The 17,665-nt window shown below is 41.0% G+C and overlaps 1 protein-coding gene across 1 annotated transcript; it reads left to right on the forward strand.

The window, feature by feature from the left end:
• The first annotated feature begins 1,482 nt into the window (after positions 1–1,482).
• LOC129185856 (sodium- and chloride-dependent neutral and basic amino acid transporter B(0+)-like) lies at positions 1,483–8,360 on the forward strand. The gene is made up of 14 exons (XM_054783409.1): positions 1,483–1,576; positions 1,669–1,800; positions 2,131–2,292; positions 3,184–3,256; positions 3,332–3,464; positions 3,571–3,711; positions 4,813–4,948; positions 5,066–5,158; positions 5,240–5,365; positions 5,465–5,583; positions 5,673–5,772; positions 6,550–6,659; positions 7,183–7,350; positions 7,749–8,360. Exons 1-14 carry the CDS (start codon positions 1,498–1,500, stop codon positions 7,860–7,862), a joined length of 1,686 nt encoding a protein of 561 aa, XP_054639384.1. The 5' UTR covers positions 1,483–1,497; the 3' UTR covers positions 7,863–8,360.
• The last annotated feature ends 9,305 nt before the right edge of the window (positions 8,361–17,665 follow it).

The following is a 17,665-nucleotide window of genomic DNA, read 5'->3' on the forward strand; positions in this document are numbered from 1 at the left end:
TAGAAGGACTTAGACGTTCCCAGGGAGGCTGAGGAGTGTGATCCCCCTATAGTTGGAACACATCCTCCGGTCACTCTTCTTGAAAAGGGGGACCACTATCCTGGTCTGCCAATCCAGAGGCACTGTTACCGACTTCCACGCAATGTTGAAGAGACGTGTCAGCCAAGACAGTCCCTCAACATCCAGAGCCTTGAGGAATTCAGGGCGAAACTCATCCACTCCCGGAGCTTTGCCACTGGAGAGCATTTTGACTACCCCAGATACCTCAGCCACAGTAATGGGCTGCTTCGGGCACTGCTTCCCTTTTCTGGGGCACGGGATGGTTTGCCAGAACCTCTTTGAGGCCGACCGAAAGTTGTGCTCCATGGCCTCAACGAACTCTTCCCACACCCGAGTTTTTGCCTCAACCACCACCGAAGCTGCGTGCCGCTTTGCATGCCGGTACCTATCAGCTGCTTCAGGAGTTCCACAAGCTAAGAGTCAGACTGTTATATTGAGTAATGACCTCCTGCAATTTCCAATGGGTTGACAAGCTCATCGTGAGTTTATTCACAGCTCATTATTGGCTCCTGTCAAATGAAGAGCTGACTGGTGCTCATGGACTTGTGAGCGCCACAATGTGCCACTTTATGACGTGGATATGTACGGCTTATCCGGTGCGACTTATATAAGAAGAAATCTGTTTTTTACTCTAAATTTTGTGGGTGCGGCTTATACACCAAAATTTACGGTCGTTCTTTTAGTAAGAATTAGCAGAAAGAAAAAACATTTGAAAAAAACAAAAATCACTTAATAAAACATTTTTGTCATACTGCTGTTATAGATAAATAAACAACTATGAAATCGGAGTGGAATGAAGTGATGATTTTGACACGACCCCCAGCGAGTTTTCTGAACCGATGCCATCTTGGTTGTGACATCACTGGAACTGAACCAGATTCAAACACATGCAGACGTGAACTCACAGCAAAGCCAATAAAATGACATAATAACAGAATAACATTCACTGATATTGTGTTGTGATAACTATGATATAACACACACAAAAAAGGCCACAAGTATGTCAGTATGTGACACCGACAACTGGAAAATAAAAGACTGGCTAGCCCTGGAATGAAACCGCATAGATTCGTAGAATAGCTCTAGTAAAAAAAAAGAAAAGTCTTCTGTGATATCCCGTGTTTTTTGGAATGATAAAATACATTTAAAAAAAACTGGATTTGCAGTACCAAAACATAATGGTTTCCTCCTTCCACACAACTGTAGTGTACAAAAGACACACATTACATTTCATAACTGTCCTACGTATCAAATTTTGGATCAGATGGCTTCAGATGCTTTTAAACATTTGTGAATTCAAATTCAGGATTTTTCTTCAGACACTCTTATTTGTGATTGTTTAAACTTGACATGCATAACATCTGTGTGCAGGATCCTCCCGTGGTCAAAGGCGATGAAAATTCTGAACGTGGGAACTGGACCAACAAGACAGAATACATGCTGTCTATGATAGGTTACGCTGTTGGTTTGGGAAATATTTGGAGATTCCCATATTTAGCCTATGAAAACGGAGGGGGTAAATATCTCACGTTGCAGTACTTTTAATGATATTGGTGTGTGAGGCTTCCAAATGTATGGATGATGTTTGTTTATTTCCTTTTTGAGCAGGAGCCTTTGTCATTGCCTATTTGGTCATGCTGGTTTTGTGCGGGATTCCTTTGTTCTTCCTGGAAAGTGCCATCGGTCAGTTCTCCAGTCAAGGTCCAGCCAACATATGGAAAGCGGTGCCACTACTTCAGGGTGAGCTTAGAAGATCAACACAAGAACAATCTTTGCAAAGAATACTGTCATCTCTCACCACTTCACGATTCAAATTTCACGGCTTTACGGTTTTTCAAAAATATATGAATAAATTATGCTATCAACTTTTTTTGAAATTGTTGAAAAATACTATATTATGGGACCTTTCACACAGTACATCTGTAGTCTATCTGTAGTCACGTCACCTTTTTGTTGCTAAGGGACAAAACTGATTGTTGTGGCTCATTTACCGGTTGGACTAGGTGAAGGTATACCTTTGTTTGTGTGTTGTATTGTCAGTCTATACTGTGCATTCTAACCTGTCTCCAGGTGTCGGCATCGGCATGGTGTTTTACAGCATCCTGCAGTCAATATACTACAACGTCATCGTAGCCTACGGGTTGTTCTACTTGTGTGCCTCCTTCCAGTCTCCTCTGCCGTGGTCCAAGTGCCTCAATTGGGCCAACAAAAACTGCAGCGACAAGTCTTTAGGTGCTCTGACACACTTACACTTTTACTTGAGCTGATCACGTCTAGTTCAGTGATTACTACTCTGGAATCAGTATTGATTTATTCTTTTAAAATAACTTAATGGAATAATCAGAATGTTTGTTTCAATGCTATACTTTCAGGAGTTTGTCAAAACTCAACGAATCGTCTTAAACATTTTATGAATATAGTCCTTGCACTGTTTTTATTTTGAATAGACACTTCAGCCAATGTCAGATAAGTAAATATTCTTTTTAAGTATTGAGGCACAACCAACAATTAGGTGATCATTGTTCAATGCCAGAATATCATGTGGCCAAAGATCACAGGGTAATTGTCAGAAGATGTTATTTAAACTGTGAGGAATTAAAACTAAGCCTATGAGATTTACCACAATTGTTCCCATAGGAAATAATAGAAATAGAAAATCAATCCAGTTAACTCTTACCGGTACGCATACACAACAATGGACAGGCGGCAGCGCGCAGTGATACGGACGGAGAGAAAATAACGCTGAGCGATTGAGAGGTCTGCCTTTTTTGTGGGCAACGGTTTTGTGATGCAAATGTATTACTCTTTTGAACGTATATTGTTTTGAGAAGCAAAATGCTTAACTTAAGAGACCCCAGCAACTAGCTAGAACTACTTTCCTCCACAACAAAAACAGCCCGGAACTCGGCTCACGGGACCAAGTAGGGGAAAAGTCATTGTTGATGCACTACAACGTCAAGTCAAAAAATCCCAAATATCTCTTTAAGTCATCAGTGAGTGAGGTTTTATCAACGTACTTTTGCACAACCACACCAGCTGGCATCCATGGGAATTAAAACCAATCAAATGAGTCATCATCTCTCCTTCTCTCTCTAGTGTATTGCAACATAAGTGGTGTTGTAGTGGCCAACTGGACTCAGGAAAACATAACCTGTTCTTCATCCAACAAGATAAGCGTTTCAGAGCAGTACTGGGAGTAAGGATGTCCTCCTCAAATTTGCGCACTTTTGTTGATTTGGTTGTACTTGAAAGGTGCCTTTCTCCTCCTTAGTCATGAGGCCCTGCAGAGATCCAGTAGTATTGAGGAGACAGATTCAGTCGTTTGGCACTTGGCTCTCTGTTTGCTGCTCTGCTCCATCATTGTTGCTGCAGCGCTAATCAAAGGCATCAAGTCTTCAGGAAAAGCAAGTCAACGTCATGTCATTCCCCACAACACAGAGTGTGTTATACTCCAGTATTGTGTACAGTTGGATCCTTTTCTTGGCTCAAGTGCGCCTTGTGTCTCTCCAGGTTGTGTATTTCACTGCTACGTTCCCATACGTGGTGCTCATGATCCTGCTGATCAGAGGGGTGACACTGGAGGGAGCCAGAGATGGGATAGACTTCTACGTTGGGTCCAAGTCCAACCTCACTAAATTGAAAGAGGCTGAGGTGAGATGTGTGTAAGTATTATAAGTATTATTGCAAAGTATTATCAGCCCAGTTATTGTTGGGGGTCAAAAATGAAGCAATGCGACAAACAAAAGGGAAAACTGTGACAGCAAAGTAGGTTCTAACACACCACCAATAGATTGCTGACAAAACACACTCAGTGATGAGAACGTTGACCCTAGCTGCCTCGAGCCCCGTTGATAGCTATTGCTCTGACACACTGTAGATAAATTACGCCCTACAAGAGGTGACAAAACTGAGTTAACAATTTGACATTTGACCTCACCCATACTGTGCTACATATCCTCTGAAATCTAAACGGTTCTATTATAACACTCAGAGTGCTGACAATGGATAAATGCAATTCTACCTGACCTTTAACCGTAGTTTCTTCTCTCATCCTGCGTCAGCTGTTTTTAAATCCTTTAGGATTTTAACTTCACCAAAGAGACTGTCAATAAAAAATGTGTGTTTGGTAGATAAATTCTCTGTTGTAACAATGCCTCATGTGAATAATGTTATACTGTTAACCCTGTTCATCTCCGGTGTATGAAGAACATGTAAACAACTGGTGTTATCATTCATTTGTTTCACATAACGGTACAAATTTCTTTGTATAAGCTCACTCCTCCCACTCCTCAACTGCTGCACACAAAAGGTTGAAATTTTGACTAAACGAGGCAAAACACTACTATGGTGTTGTCTGTGTTGGGTTTTCTTTTTCTGTTGCAAAACCCCAAAGTCAAAGTGTGACCCCAAAAGCCGGATTGACTTGAAATTTGTCATACATCCGCTGTAACTTCAGGGTGTTTGCCGAATCACCGGAATCAAATCAGCTGAAATTTGATAGACACCTTTAAAGGGACCGACAAGCACGTGTGTGTCAAATCTGAGCAAGTTACAATGGCGCATCATTTAAATGGAAAATAAACAGCAGTATAAAATGGATTGTCAAGAAGCATTGTTACAATGGCAACAAATATGTCAGAAAAATAAATGTTATATTTTACAACTGTGAATGTTAGATGCGATTTTAGGACTCGGCAACCTCTGCCATCTTGGTAGTCACTGTGCAAAATGAAATACACACACTTACTTTAGGTATGGAAAGACGCAGCCACCCAGACTGCATTTTCACTCTCCATCGCAAATGGAGGACTGGTGACTTTGGCTTCCTATGGAAACTTCCACAATAACATGTTCACTGACTCCATAGTCTTGAGCTTGGTTAACCATGGTAAGAAAGCTTCATTTGATACTATACGTTAGCTGATTTGCATTGCATAAATGGAGGTAGGAGGAGGTTGAAATGAAGCTGCTGATTTTTATGTTTCATATCTCACTCCCATTCTAGCAACAAGTGTTTTTGCAGGCTTTGCCATCTTTTCCATTTTGGGTCACATGTCCTACATCTACAAAGTTCCCATTGGAGATGTGGTGAAAGACGGTCAGATACTCGGAAAGAGCGCACACTAATTCATGAGGTTTTGCTGTGTGTTGTGTGATGCATTTGTCCATCTTTGTGCAGGGTTTGGTCTGGCATTCATTGCATACCCAGAAGCTCTCACCAAGCTTCCCATTTCCACACTTTGGTCAATCCTCTTCTTTTTTATGATCTTCATTATTGGCCTCGACTCTCAGTTCACAAATTTAGGTACGCTCATTGTCAGTCTGCTGCTGTGCTGCCATGACTAACTAATGATAAATCAATATGTTACTATGAAGCTGCCATTATCTATGTTGTCATCATTAGAGGTGATCGCTACATGCTTGACTGATGCCTTTCCTAAAATCCTCCAATCTAAACGGGCCTGTGTAAGTATAGGAGTAACCAGTGTTGTTTTCCTCTTGGGCTTGCCATTAGTCACAAAGGTGGGTCTGCAGATGAGAGCCATTACTGCTGTCGTGCAATTACCGTGTTGATGTGCAATATGTGTTTGTACTCTATGTGTGTGTAATAGGCTGGAATATACTGGGCAACACTAATGGATTCATTCAGTACAACCTGGGTACCGCTCATTTTGGCTATCATGGAGACCATCGGCTTCTGCTTTATATATGGTAAAATTTACTTTCATAAATTTGTTTATTTCTTCTTATGTATGCATCTCCTTTAAACGAATTCAATTTTTTAAAATATTTTTAGCGCCCTCTGGACATGAACTAACACCCCTATAGTCACCTTTAAATGAGTTGAGTTTTATCTTAGCATGGGTTGCAGCTGCATCAGTAGCCCATGTTTTTCTTAGTTTTAGGATTTTTATTAGTGATGATTGTGCCTGTTGTGAGAGGATTCAAACTTGCAATAAAAGCCTAGTGTTTGTGTGCCAGTAACATTACTGACACCTAGTGACCAGTGTAGATTACTACATATCATTCACAGCTTCTTTGAATGCATCTTCTGGATGCCTTAGATATGTATTTTAGTTCATTCAGCCATTTTTATGCTTGATAATGCTTAATGTAAGTAAAACATTTGCTTCAATATGCATATTTTTGACGAAAAATTCAACCAAAAATCATCATTTTTTATTATTAATATAGTTTTGAAAAACCATGAACAGAGTGAAGCTGAGAAATCAGAACCACAAAGTGGTGAGGGACTACTGTATAGTATTTTTTAGACAACATTTTACAGGTGTTCCCCTTTCTCGTGTCATTCCCAGCCAGACGATTCCCATTCACACCCCAAAAAAACTTTGTGGTAAATTTTTACAGACTTTAAAGCTTCCAAGTTTGGAGGTACCACATCACTGACACCTTAATGTGTGGTGAGCAGCTTTCATCATTGTATATGTGTATGTGTGTGTGTGTGTGTGTTGTGTGTGTCTGTTGCAGGGGGGAATCGACTAGTTGAGGACATTGAGATGATGATCGGGAAAAAGAGCTGCTGGTTCTGGCTATGGTGGAAAGCATGCTGGTTCTTTATTACCCCCTGTATCCTGCTGGTGAATAGACCTCAACATTTTACTTTATATTGTTGCTGAAATGTCATCCGTAACATATTACACAGTGTTGGAATCTCTGCATTCAAACGGCTGAGCTGATTAAGTTTACCCTGCAATTTACTGAAAGCTGTTTGCTGATACTCAAACACGTTATGAAGTCAATGTGTAACAGCGCCCCCTGCATTCACTGGATGATGTAAATAGTCAATAAAGGTGGACCTAAACCGGAACCCTGGGGAACTCCTTTGCAAACTTTTAAGTATTTAAACATTAGTTAGCCCAAATTCCCAAACCAGTCAACAGTAAGCCCGTTTTAACCATAATGTTTTAAAGATCCATTCTATCAGATCAATAAACATTGACAAATTTTTACCCTTGTATGATAGTTAGCAATGTGTTACTTAAAACTTATTATGGCCACCGTTTGACTCTTTTTTCCAATGGCGCAGTGTTTTACATTCAACACACTTATGGTAAGGCTACGTGTAAAATATTCTGTTAACAACTGAACACTGTTTTCTAGGCCATTCTGGTGTGGTCTATAAAGACGTTTGCGCCCCCAAGCTACGGAGGGGTACAGCTGCCATCTTGGGCAGTGGCTCTTGGCTGGTGCATGGCTGCACTGCCGCTCGTATGGATGCCCATCATTGCTGCTGAAAAGTTGATCAGAGCAGAAGGAAACCTCTGGAAGGTATTTTAGTGTTTTAATCACATTCGGGGCTGCACTGTGGCCTCGTGGTTAGCATGTTGGCCACACAGTCAGGAGATTGGGAAGATCTGGGTTCCAATCTCCGTTTGGGAATCTCTGTGTGGAGTTTGCATGTTCTCCCCATGCGTGGGTTTTTCCAGGTACTCCGGTTTCCACATTCCAATTTTAATTGGCGACTCTAAATTGTCCATAGGTATGAATGTGAGTGTGAATGGTTGTTTGTCAAAATGTGCCAATGTCAGCTGGGATAGGCTCCAGCATACCCCAGCAACCCTAATGAGGACAAGCTGCATAGAAAATGGAAGCATGGAATCATACTTGGAGGCATTTGTGATTTTAAAGTTTAGATGTGCATTGATGATGCCAGCTATTTCCTGCAGCGTCTGAAATCAACGTGCTCCCCGTCGGAGGAGTGGCATCCTTTTCTGGATACCCATCGAGGAGAGCGCTACTTGGAAGAACGTTGCAGAAAAAAGATGACAAAAAGCAAATGATGATCCACAAACATCGCTGCAGTCCAATGGAAGTTTGTGATGATGTGAGAACATACATTGTGGATCACAACTTGTTTAAGGAGTCTAGGCTAGTTTATGCTAAAGAAGATATCGTATGCACTATTTCATACTGTTCTGTGGTAGTACGGTGCCATGGGGGGCTTGCACTTCTGCCTCACAGTGTCTTTGCATGTGCTGCAGCTTCCTTCCACATCCCCCAAAAACATGCATGTTAGGCTAATTGATGTGATTGTAGATGGTTGTTTGTTTACATGTGCCCTGTGATTGACTGGCAACCAGTCCAGGGCGTACCCCGCCTCTCACCTGAAGCCGGGACAGGCTGCAGCTCATCCATGACCCTGAGGACAAGCGGTTTAGAAAATGGATGGGGAAAAAAAGCATTATTGTCCTGCACTACTTGACATGTAGCAGTAGCTAAAGGGGAAAATTGTAATAATTGCCAATGATAGACCTCAACATCCTCTGGCAGTTCTGTTATGGCGGACAAGTGAGTCAAGCATAAAAACAGTTTCAACATTGTGCAGCTCATACTTACATATATATATATATATATATATATATATATATATATATACAGTATATATATATATAGATAGATAGATAGATATAGATATATATAGATAGATATATAGATATAGATAGATGTAGATATATATAGATATAGATATAGATGTAGATATATATAGATAGATATATAGATATATATATATATCTATATCTATATATATAGATATATATATATATATCTATATAGATATATATCTATATATATATATATATAGATGGATAGATAGATAGATAGATAGATAGATAGATAGATAGATAGATAGATTTCGGCTTTTTTCTCTATAACCATGTATTTCAAGCTTTTTAAAAGACTTATTTTATCCATATTGTTTTTCTTTTTCTTGTACTTGGTCACTACTGCGACCAAGCAGTTGCCCTTGTGGATCAATAAAGTCTGAGTCTATTTAGAAGAGATGTGATAAACAGTATGTAGTGAGAGAGTATGATTAAAAAAACATTTTACATAAAAGGCTTGCACAGTCTCCTCTTTTAAAAGCAGCCCTATTACAACTGCATGAGCTCACTTTTTGTTAACACATTTTTTATGCACTGATTCGATCCAAAACTCCAAATTACAACATGTAACATACATATACAGTACACTTTTGATCCAAATGTTAAGACCAGTTGAAAAATTGACAATCATGCGCTGTTGGATCTTAAGAACATTCTGAATAGAGGTGCAAAATACAACAAGAAGGAATGGGAGTGAGACAAAACATTCTTGAGTAAACAATTTATTGCAAACAACCATTAAACTGAAACAGGCCGATCATCAGCTGATCAAAAATTCAAGAAACAGAAAAAAACCCAGCAGTGACGCTATGTAAAGGGGCCCCCTGTGAAGTTTTTAATTCATCAAGAAGAATTATTCATGATAAAAATTCTATTCCAGAGGAATAGAAAGGCCAACAAGTGAGTAACACATGCAATAGCAATAAGCAACAGGAAGGTAATGCTGGAAGCAGGCGTAGAAGTTGCAACGGTCTGGTAGCTAGGGAACGTCAAAGCACGGCTGAAGGTCTGATGAAGATTGCTCCCAGGTGCGCACAGGTGGCTCCACCCCGGAATGCTCAGCAGTCCACTGCGAGAGAGAGCAGACAGGCGGCAGCAGAGCAGCTCCAGCAGAACACGGCATGCATACTGATTCTGTGGTTTTCGGGTGATCGTGCTAATTAACTAATCGACTGGGGTGAAAACAATACCTTTTGCTTTGACACTTGCACTTGGCCAAGGTAATTAAAACTTCTCTGACAACGTCATTCAAAATTGAGTATTATTTTCTACGAAAAGGCTGAATTTTTTATGTGGCTCTGATCAAATTTTGACTCCTGCCAGTTTCCTGAGACAGTGCATGCGCTGGCGTCCCTTTTTACAGACCGCCTCGCAATTGGCTTCAAAGTTCAGCCCAGAGTCAATGATTGTGCCAAAGTATTTATACTCCTCCACAGTCCCCCCCTGGATAGACACTGGGTCAACCCTGTGGCTTTGTTTCCTAAAATCAAATACCATGTCTTTGGTTATGTTTGCATTTATCAGGAGAAAAGAGTCCTCACACCATTTCACAAAATCCTGTACAATTGGTCCACGGCTATTTTCCCCTTCCTGGAGCAGGCTGCATATTCCAGAATGAACCTGTTTTCTTATGGGCTCTGCATCACGCTGGTATACAGACAACAGAACAGAACTACTCTACAGACAGGGTCAGACATCACTCCATTGACCCTTGTTCTCTGTGTCCTGTTAGTTAAACAGTTAAGAATCCAACCCACAAGATTCTTGCTCAAATTAAAAATCATTTAAGAGCCGATTAACTAAACTATGGGGCTGGGTGCTGAGGTAAAATCCACAAATAAAAGTCTGGCATGGGCTTTGTTCACGTTCAAATGACGAAAAACCAAAGTCAATAAAGTGACTGTGGCATCCTCAACTCCTCAGTGTGGCCTGTAGGCAAACTGTAAGGGGTCAATCAGACCCTGAGTGGAATTGAGGACTTCTGTTCTTACAAGTTTTTCCAACGTTTTCATTACAAATGACGTAAGGGCCACCAGTCTGAAATCATTGAGCAACTGCCTATTTCGTTTTGGGACAGGAACAACTGTGGCATCTTTCCATGCATGAGGTATGGTTTGCTCCTGCAGAGAAGCATTGAAGACACAATGGAAGATGGGGCTAAGGTCCACTGCACATGTTTTGAAAAGGCAGCCACGGATTCTATCAGGATCAGGACTTTTAGTAACCTGAGTTCTGTTCAAGGCTCTTTCTATATCCTTCTATGCTATCTTAAAGTGCTGAGTGTCCACTAGTTGCTCCTTCGGTCTCTGGTTTTCAGAGTCAGTGCTAAATGGTTATAAAAACAATTAAAAGCACCGGCAAAATCAAAGTCAAAGTTCTAACCCTCAACACAGATATGGCTATTACTTGTCAATAGTCTTCATGCTGGACCACACAGAATCCAGTTTATTTGTGGCCATGCTCTCCTCCTATTTGGTTTTATAAGCTCTCTTTGAGTTGAAAATGTCTTTGTTCAAATCCCCCTGACTAAGAGCCTGTTTCTTTTTATCCAGAGCACAAATAAACACCCTCGAGACCCACGGTCTATTGTTTGGGCACGTTTTAACCATTTTAACAGGGATGGCCATATCGCTACAGCAATAGCATACAACATAGCATATGAGCAACACACATCAGTAAGTTCATCAAGCGTAGCACAAGAGTCTTTAAAAATGTCCCAATCTGTGCACTCAAAACATTTGTGGAGGCAGTGTATAGAGTCCTCTGTCCACACTCGTCACCTCGTTAGATTCCACCTTTCCTCTCCTCAGCACAGTTTTACAGGTGGGGAGTAGGTGCACGCAGTTATGGTCCGCTAGGGATTTACAGTACGTATATATGCATCTTTAACGATGACACAATCAAAAGTGCTCAGCGAGACTCGAACAAATATGCACAGACTTTCTTTTTTTCCTGCAGTAATTACACATCAACTCTCTTTCACCATGGCAACCATGCACAGAGAACCTGTAGACCTGTTGCCATCTCCCACGCAGCAGACATGCTCGCAACGTGCCGTGAAATGATTCCTACAAATGATGAAATGAATGAATGCTGTATGGTTTGTATTAGTGGAGGTACGACAACAGGTCACTGACCCACAGTCGTTTGCTCATTTGTTGGAGGAAAATGACACAGAGTCGAAAGAGGAAATATGCAATCCAACACCTGGAGGAGGAGGAGATGACAACATCCTCAGAGGATCTATTATTTTTCCATGATGTCACTATTTCACAAAAGTGACATAATTCTAAGTGTGTGCTCGCTGGCAAACAGGTGTCAGTGTTTTGTACTTATCTTTGCTTACTCTGCTGCTCCTCGCCTACAAACTGTGGGTTTCTCAACATCCCGTTGTTATTAGATACTGCGAGCCTTGTCGCCATGGCAGCAAATTCCCAATCATTTTCTCCTGGCCATGTGCACAGACGCACACACATACACACATGTGGTATAACATTTGTATACTGTGTGCATGTGCGTGTGTGTGTGTGTGTGTGGGTGGGTGGATCATCCTTGAGTCCATATACATGACGTCCAGCTAGGCAACAAGCCAGAGAAGCCCCGACAGTGAAGAAATAACATGCAGCCAGCATTATTAATATTTAGCTCTTGCACACTGTGAGCCATTTTTGCACCCAGCAGACAGACAGCGTGGCCTTCTTGCTTCCACAGGTATGCCAATGAACCATTAATTAAGGTCAAGTGGATCAGCATGGGCAAGCACAAAAAAATTTATATACTGTATGTATATATTTTTTATACATTAAAAATAAAGAAGGAATCCTACTTCACGGAAATTCACTTATCACAGCCAGAGCGAGAACCAATTAACCCCAATAAGCAAAGAATTACTGTACACTGTAACTCAGCACTTCAGACTGAATCCCAATTCTAACTCAATTGTTGTTTTGCAATAAATGTCACAGTTTGTAAAAATGTGTGCCTTTTATTTAAAAAAGGCGTTCTGAGGTATGTTAACATTGAAATAATGTAGAAATGTATCCACCTTAATGTATGGTAGGAAAGCTTTATTATAAACCATTTCATTATCTCATCTGTCTATGTGAAGCAAGCGTGAAGTGTGATGATGTCAAAGGTTGTCCCATTTCTTAGTGGCTTCTTCTCCTTTTAAGGAGCAGGGGAAGGGGTCAGACGAAGGGGGTAGAATTGGGATTCAACCTGAATAGCACTTCAAAGGTGCCGTATCATACAACAACCAAACAGTAAAAGGGCTCTATGCTACATTTCCAACCTTTCAGACTTACGGGTATGTTAACAAGTAGTATTCTTGTTCTACATGATGTGGAAGTGCTGTCACGCTAAGACAGGGTTTGCTAGCAGTGTCCATATTTGGTGTCCCTGGGCTGAGCTACCAGTCCACACCTGCAGGCACTTGACAATTATGCCTCCTTAAGTCCGACTACCACGCTAGACACCAGACTGTTTTCTCTTCATCGCCTTTTGTAATTCTCTGCTCATGCTTGCTAGTACTACTATTACTGTTGCTATTTTTGGCTTGCTAACCCCTTGCTCCATGCAGTTGTAAGTGCTTTTCTGACTGCTATTGCTACAGCTGCTACCTTGGTAGATTCCTTGCACCGGTGTTGATTTATCCTGTGTCTTTGCGCTTCCTTTTGTTTGTACTTTGTTTATTGTATTTTTACGGCAACACATTTAGTCACCTTTATTTTCTGTTTCTTGCCTCCGCTGTGTCAGCGCGCTTTTTGATCATTAAACTTTGCTCATATTCTTTATTGTCTGTCTCTGCTTTGGGGTTCAACACTTCCGTCGTATCCGCCTTAAAACGAGTGCCATATCATGAGGTTTGTGTTATCCCTGTTTATCTGATTTGATGCCACTTCTAAATCTTTTGAACGGTACAACAACTTCATGAAATTTCCACAAGATCTTTTGCATTTCTCACTTCGCAGCTTGAGGAAGTCCATGCATGGCGACTTGCTGGCGACCCCTGCTCAGGACTGGTTGTCATCGCTTTTGTTTTTGGGGAGCTAAAGACCTGGTCCTCTACACTCGCCACTTAACGGACAGCTGTTTCATGAACAAAGCACAGTTGGATGCAAGATTTTCCATTATTCATCCAATTATATCCAATATTCAAGTCTTTTGCTGACCGTTAGCGTGTGACTGGTTGGCGTGTCTCTCTGCAGCTCTGAGCGGTGGTGAGGGTTGGGTGTGTGGGGCTGGAGCCGACTCTTGACCCCTGACCATTTGCAACAGAGTAAGCCTGGCCGGGGAGGAGGCTGCAGAATCCGAGCATGTCGAACAGGGGAAGAATGCAGATTTACCCTGTACGCAACTTGACATTTATGGAGTATTTGGTCACACTTTACAATAAGGTACACAAAAATACAGGAAGTAAAATACAGGAATGAGGAACTAATGACTAATGCACATACAGTTTGACTAGCTACTGAGGAACTAATGAAGAACTAATGAAGAACTAATGAATAAAGTAGTTGCTGAGGAACTAAGGCACATAAATTTACAGTAGTTACTGAGGAACTAATGAGTAGAGTAGTTACTGAGGAACTAAGGCACATACACTTACAGTAGTTACTGAGGAACTAAGGCACATAAATTTACAGTAGTTACTGAGGAACTAATGAGTCGAGTAGTTACTGAGGAACTAAGGCACATACACTTACAGTAGTTACTGAGGAACTAAGGCACATAAATTTACAGTAGTTACTGAGGAACTAATGAAGAACTAATGAGGAACTAAGGCACATACACTTACAGTAGTTACTGAGGAACTAACGAAGAACTAATGAGGAACTAATGAGTAGCGTAGTTGCTGAGGAACTAAGGCACATACATTTACAGTAGTTACTGAGGAACTAATGAAGAACTAATGAGGAACTAATGAGTAGAGTAGTTGCTGAGGAACTAAGGCACATACATTTACAGTAGTTACTGAGGAACTAACGAAGAACTAATGAGGAACTAATGAGTAGCGTAGTTGCTGAGGAACGAAGGCACATACATTTACAGTAGTTACTGAGGAACTACTGAAGAACTAATGAGGAACTAATGAGTAGAGTAGTTGCTGAGGAACTAAGGCACATACATTTACAGTAGTTACTGAGGAACTAACGAAGAACTAATGAGGAACTAATGAGTAGAGTAGTTACTGAGGAACTAAGACACAGACATTTACAGTAGTTACTGAGGAACTGATGAGTATAGTAGTTACTGAGGAACTAAGACACATACATTGAGACTAGTTACTGAGGAACTAAGACACATACATTTACAGTAGTTACTGAGGAACTAATGAAAAAATAATGAATAACTAATGAGTAGTGGTTAGGGTGAGGTAGGTTCATTCCTCATTAACGATTGTAATTTTGTGTACCTTATTATAAAGTGTTACTGAGTATTTTATTAAAAGTAACATTCAGAAAGCCCCCGAAAGGAGCAGGATCGGACCCCTTTAAGAAGTGGTATAGGAGGACATAAACATTAGCAACACTAGCATAACTATGTGAGCTTCAGTGTTAACATTACAATCACATTTTTACAGAAACATCTTGCTAGGTCGGCCTTTTCGCTGCAGAAAAACAAAATGATCAAACTTATAGCTCCCACGTCTGTAGCTGATTAGTTTGCAGAACCAGGCTTTATTTTAAGATTCGAAGCAAAGCCTGATTCAGTAAATGTTTTTATTTTATTTTTTACAAAGCTGAACTGGTGGGCGTACAAACTGGCTCATCTTGATAGGGGCGGGGTGTCACAGGCGGTATCATGTCCATGTTTTTTCTTCATAACGTTAAGAGAACCTGGAACTTCTGAAGCGGCCGTCTGAGTGCTTCTTCTCGCAAAAGTAGAGCAAACAAGTGAGCGACAGGATAGATTTTTCAGATGTCCTGTGCTTATAAACAGGCTCTATGGACCCATTTTCATTAAAAAGTCAATTTCGCTGCACAGGGGACCTTAAACAGTGTATTTATTATCACGGTTGTGGTGGTATAAAACAACAACATACTGAGAGAGAGGTGGTTTGATATGGCAAAATATTATAAACAGTGCAGCGGCGACAGTAAACATACTTTAAAATGAATCCAAACACAGCTTGTTTGGATCTTAATAGAGTGTGCAAATGTAACTAACAGAGTGAACTGGCACAGATGTAACACGGATGATGTCATCTCATCAAGAAATGAACACACTGGGACTAAAAACAAAGGTGAGGCAGAGAATTAAGCGCAAGAGATACAAAGGTATCAGCAGAGGGGGCGAGCAGAGTTTTTTTTCTCTCCAATAAAAAGCACAACAACCTCTCGGTGTTGCTATGGCGACCTCCTCTCTTTCCCTTCCTTTCAGTTGAGCTACCACTTATCCTTGCTGCCTTTCAGTCAGCAGGACATGTGGGTGTGTGTGTGTGTGTGCGCGCTCTTGTGTGTTGGCTCCAGAGTGAATCCGGCAAATGAAGGGGGAAGCCATTAGAGAGCCAAGTTGGACTTTTGCACACACACACACACACACACACACACACACACACACACAAACCCACGTATGCACAAAAAAGATTAGCCCTAAAGCATGAAAAAAATGCTTTGTACTTTTACCTTACTTGACTCACTTGTTGGGCCTTTTGAATTTGTATTTTCTGCTCCTTCTCCCTTTTCTTTTCCGTCCATCCTTTCTGTGCTACACATATTCATTTCTCAAAATGCAAGCTCAAGGAAAAAAAAAAAACGGCAGGTTGTGAGGGGAGATGCAGCATGCGAGCGTGTTTCATTGCTTTCAGGCTAATTCTCTGAGGAAAAACAAGTGAATCTCCATGAAACACAATCACGTCTAACAGCCACACAGTCCTCTGTTGGTAATGGAAGCATCATCCAAGCAAGCGCACGTGCTGAGGGGGACAACGGAACATGGACAATACCCGCAATGGATCACACGACAAAAAGATGCTTTCATCGGCGTTCCAGAGTGTTTCTAAACAATGCACGAGCTGCATTTTCATACTTCATCATTTAATTAGCGCTCTAAGTGCTGAATAAAAAATGCATGCCCGCAAGCAGTTTTCTCAGCTGCCTGCATCATTTGAACCGGTGAAGACTCTGGTTGCCATCCAAATCGCTTCAAACCGTCTGAACACGTTTGATAATGTTTATTGCATGCATCAAATGAAACATTCATTTAATTTGGGTTTTCAGTTTACTGCAACAATGAAATAAAGAGGAAATTGCCTCTTTACTGCTTGTGCAAGCTTTATTGTATCTTTTACTGTAGTAGTCGTTTCCTATTAAATGGTTTGTCCGACTGATTCTCCATTAGCCACATTGAAGGATATCTATAGTGACTTTGCTTTGCATTCTTGCAGTTTCACATCTTTGGAAATAGGAAAGTCAGAAATTGGACATGCATGGATCTGCTCTCATGTTATAAATAGCAGCAAGTTTAGACAAGAAGCAAGTTTCACGTTGTCACGTTGCAACACACCTCCAACTCCTGCAAACACCTGAGTTTTGTCATTAAGGTTCATCCACTATACACTGAAAAATGAATACAAATATTGAACAACGCTAACGAAAGAGTTTTGAAAACATTCCAAACCAACGCTTAACGGGTTTATGAAAAAATAGCACTTGACTTAAAGGGACTGTTTGCATCGGTGATACGGCAGCCTGCAGGGCTCTAACTTGTCAGCATGCTGCAAGCATTATATCTGCCCTCTTCCTGCTCCGAGTATGTAAGCTACACCCCAAATGACACACACACTCACTCACACACACACACACACACACACTCACTCACACACTACTGTAGTTATGTTTGTTGTCAGCTAATGATAGCGATTTTAGCGTTGCCAAAAATACGCAATGAAATAAATCAATAGTTCGTCATCTGGTTTTGTTTAAACCAAAAAAAACGATCAACTTAATTAACTCTTATGTAGCCACACAGTCCTCTGTTGGTAATGGAAGCATCATCCAAGCAAGCGCACGTGCTGAGGGGGACAACGGAACATGGACAATACCCGCAAATGCCTCCGCTTGGACGCATTTCACTGCAGCACACAACTTTCTGTGTGAAGGAGCTGTCAATAGGTAAGTGTGATTCAGCACATAACTCTGTTAATAATGGAAGCTCTCTGTAGCAGCATGAGTGAGCATGTAAACCAAGGAGTCTAG

This window comes from Dunckerocampus dactyliophorus, chromosome 8, assembly GCF_027744805.1.
Source record: "Dunckerocampus dactyliophorus isolate RoL2022-P2 chromosome 8, RoL_Ddac_1.1, whole genome shotgun sequence".
NCBI lineage: Eukaryota > Metazoa > Chordata > Actinopteri > Syngnathiformes > Syngnathidae > Dunckerocampus > Dunckerocampus dactyliophorus.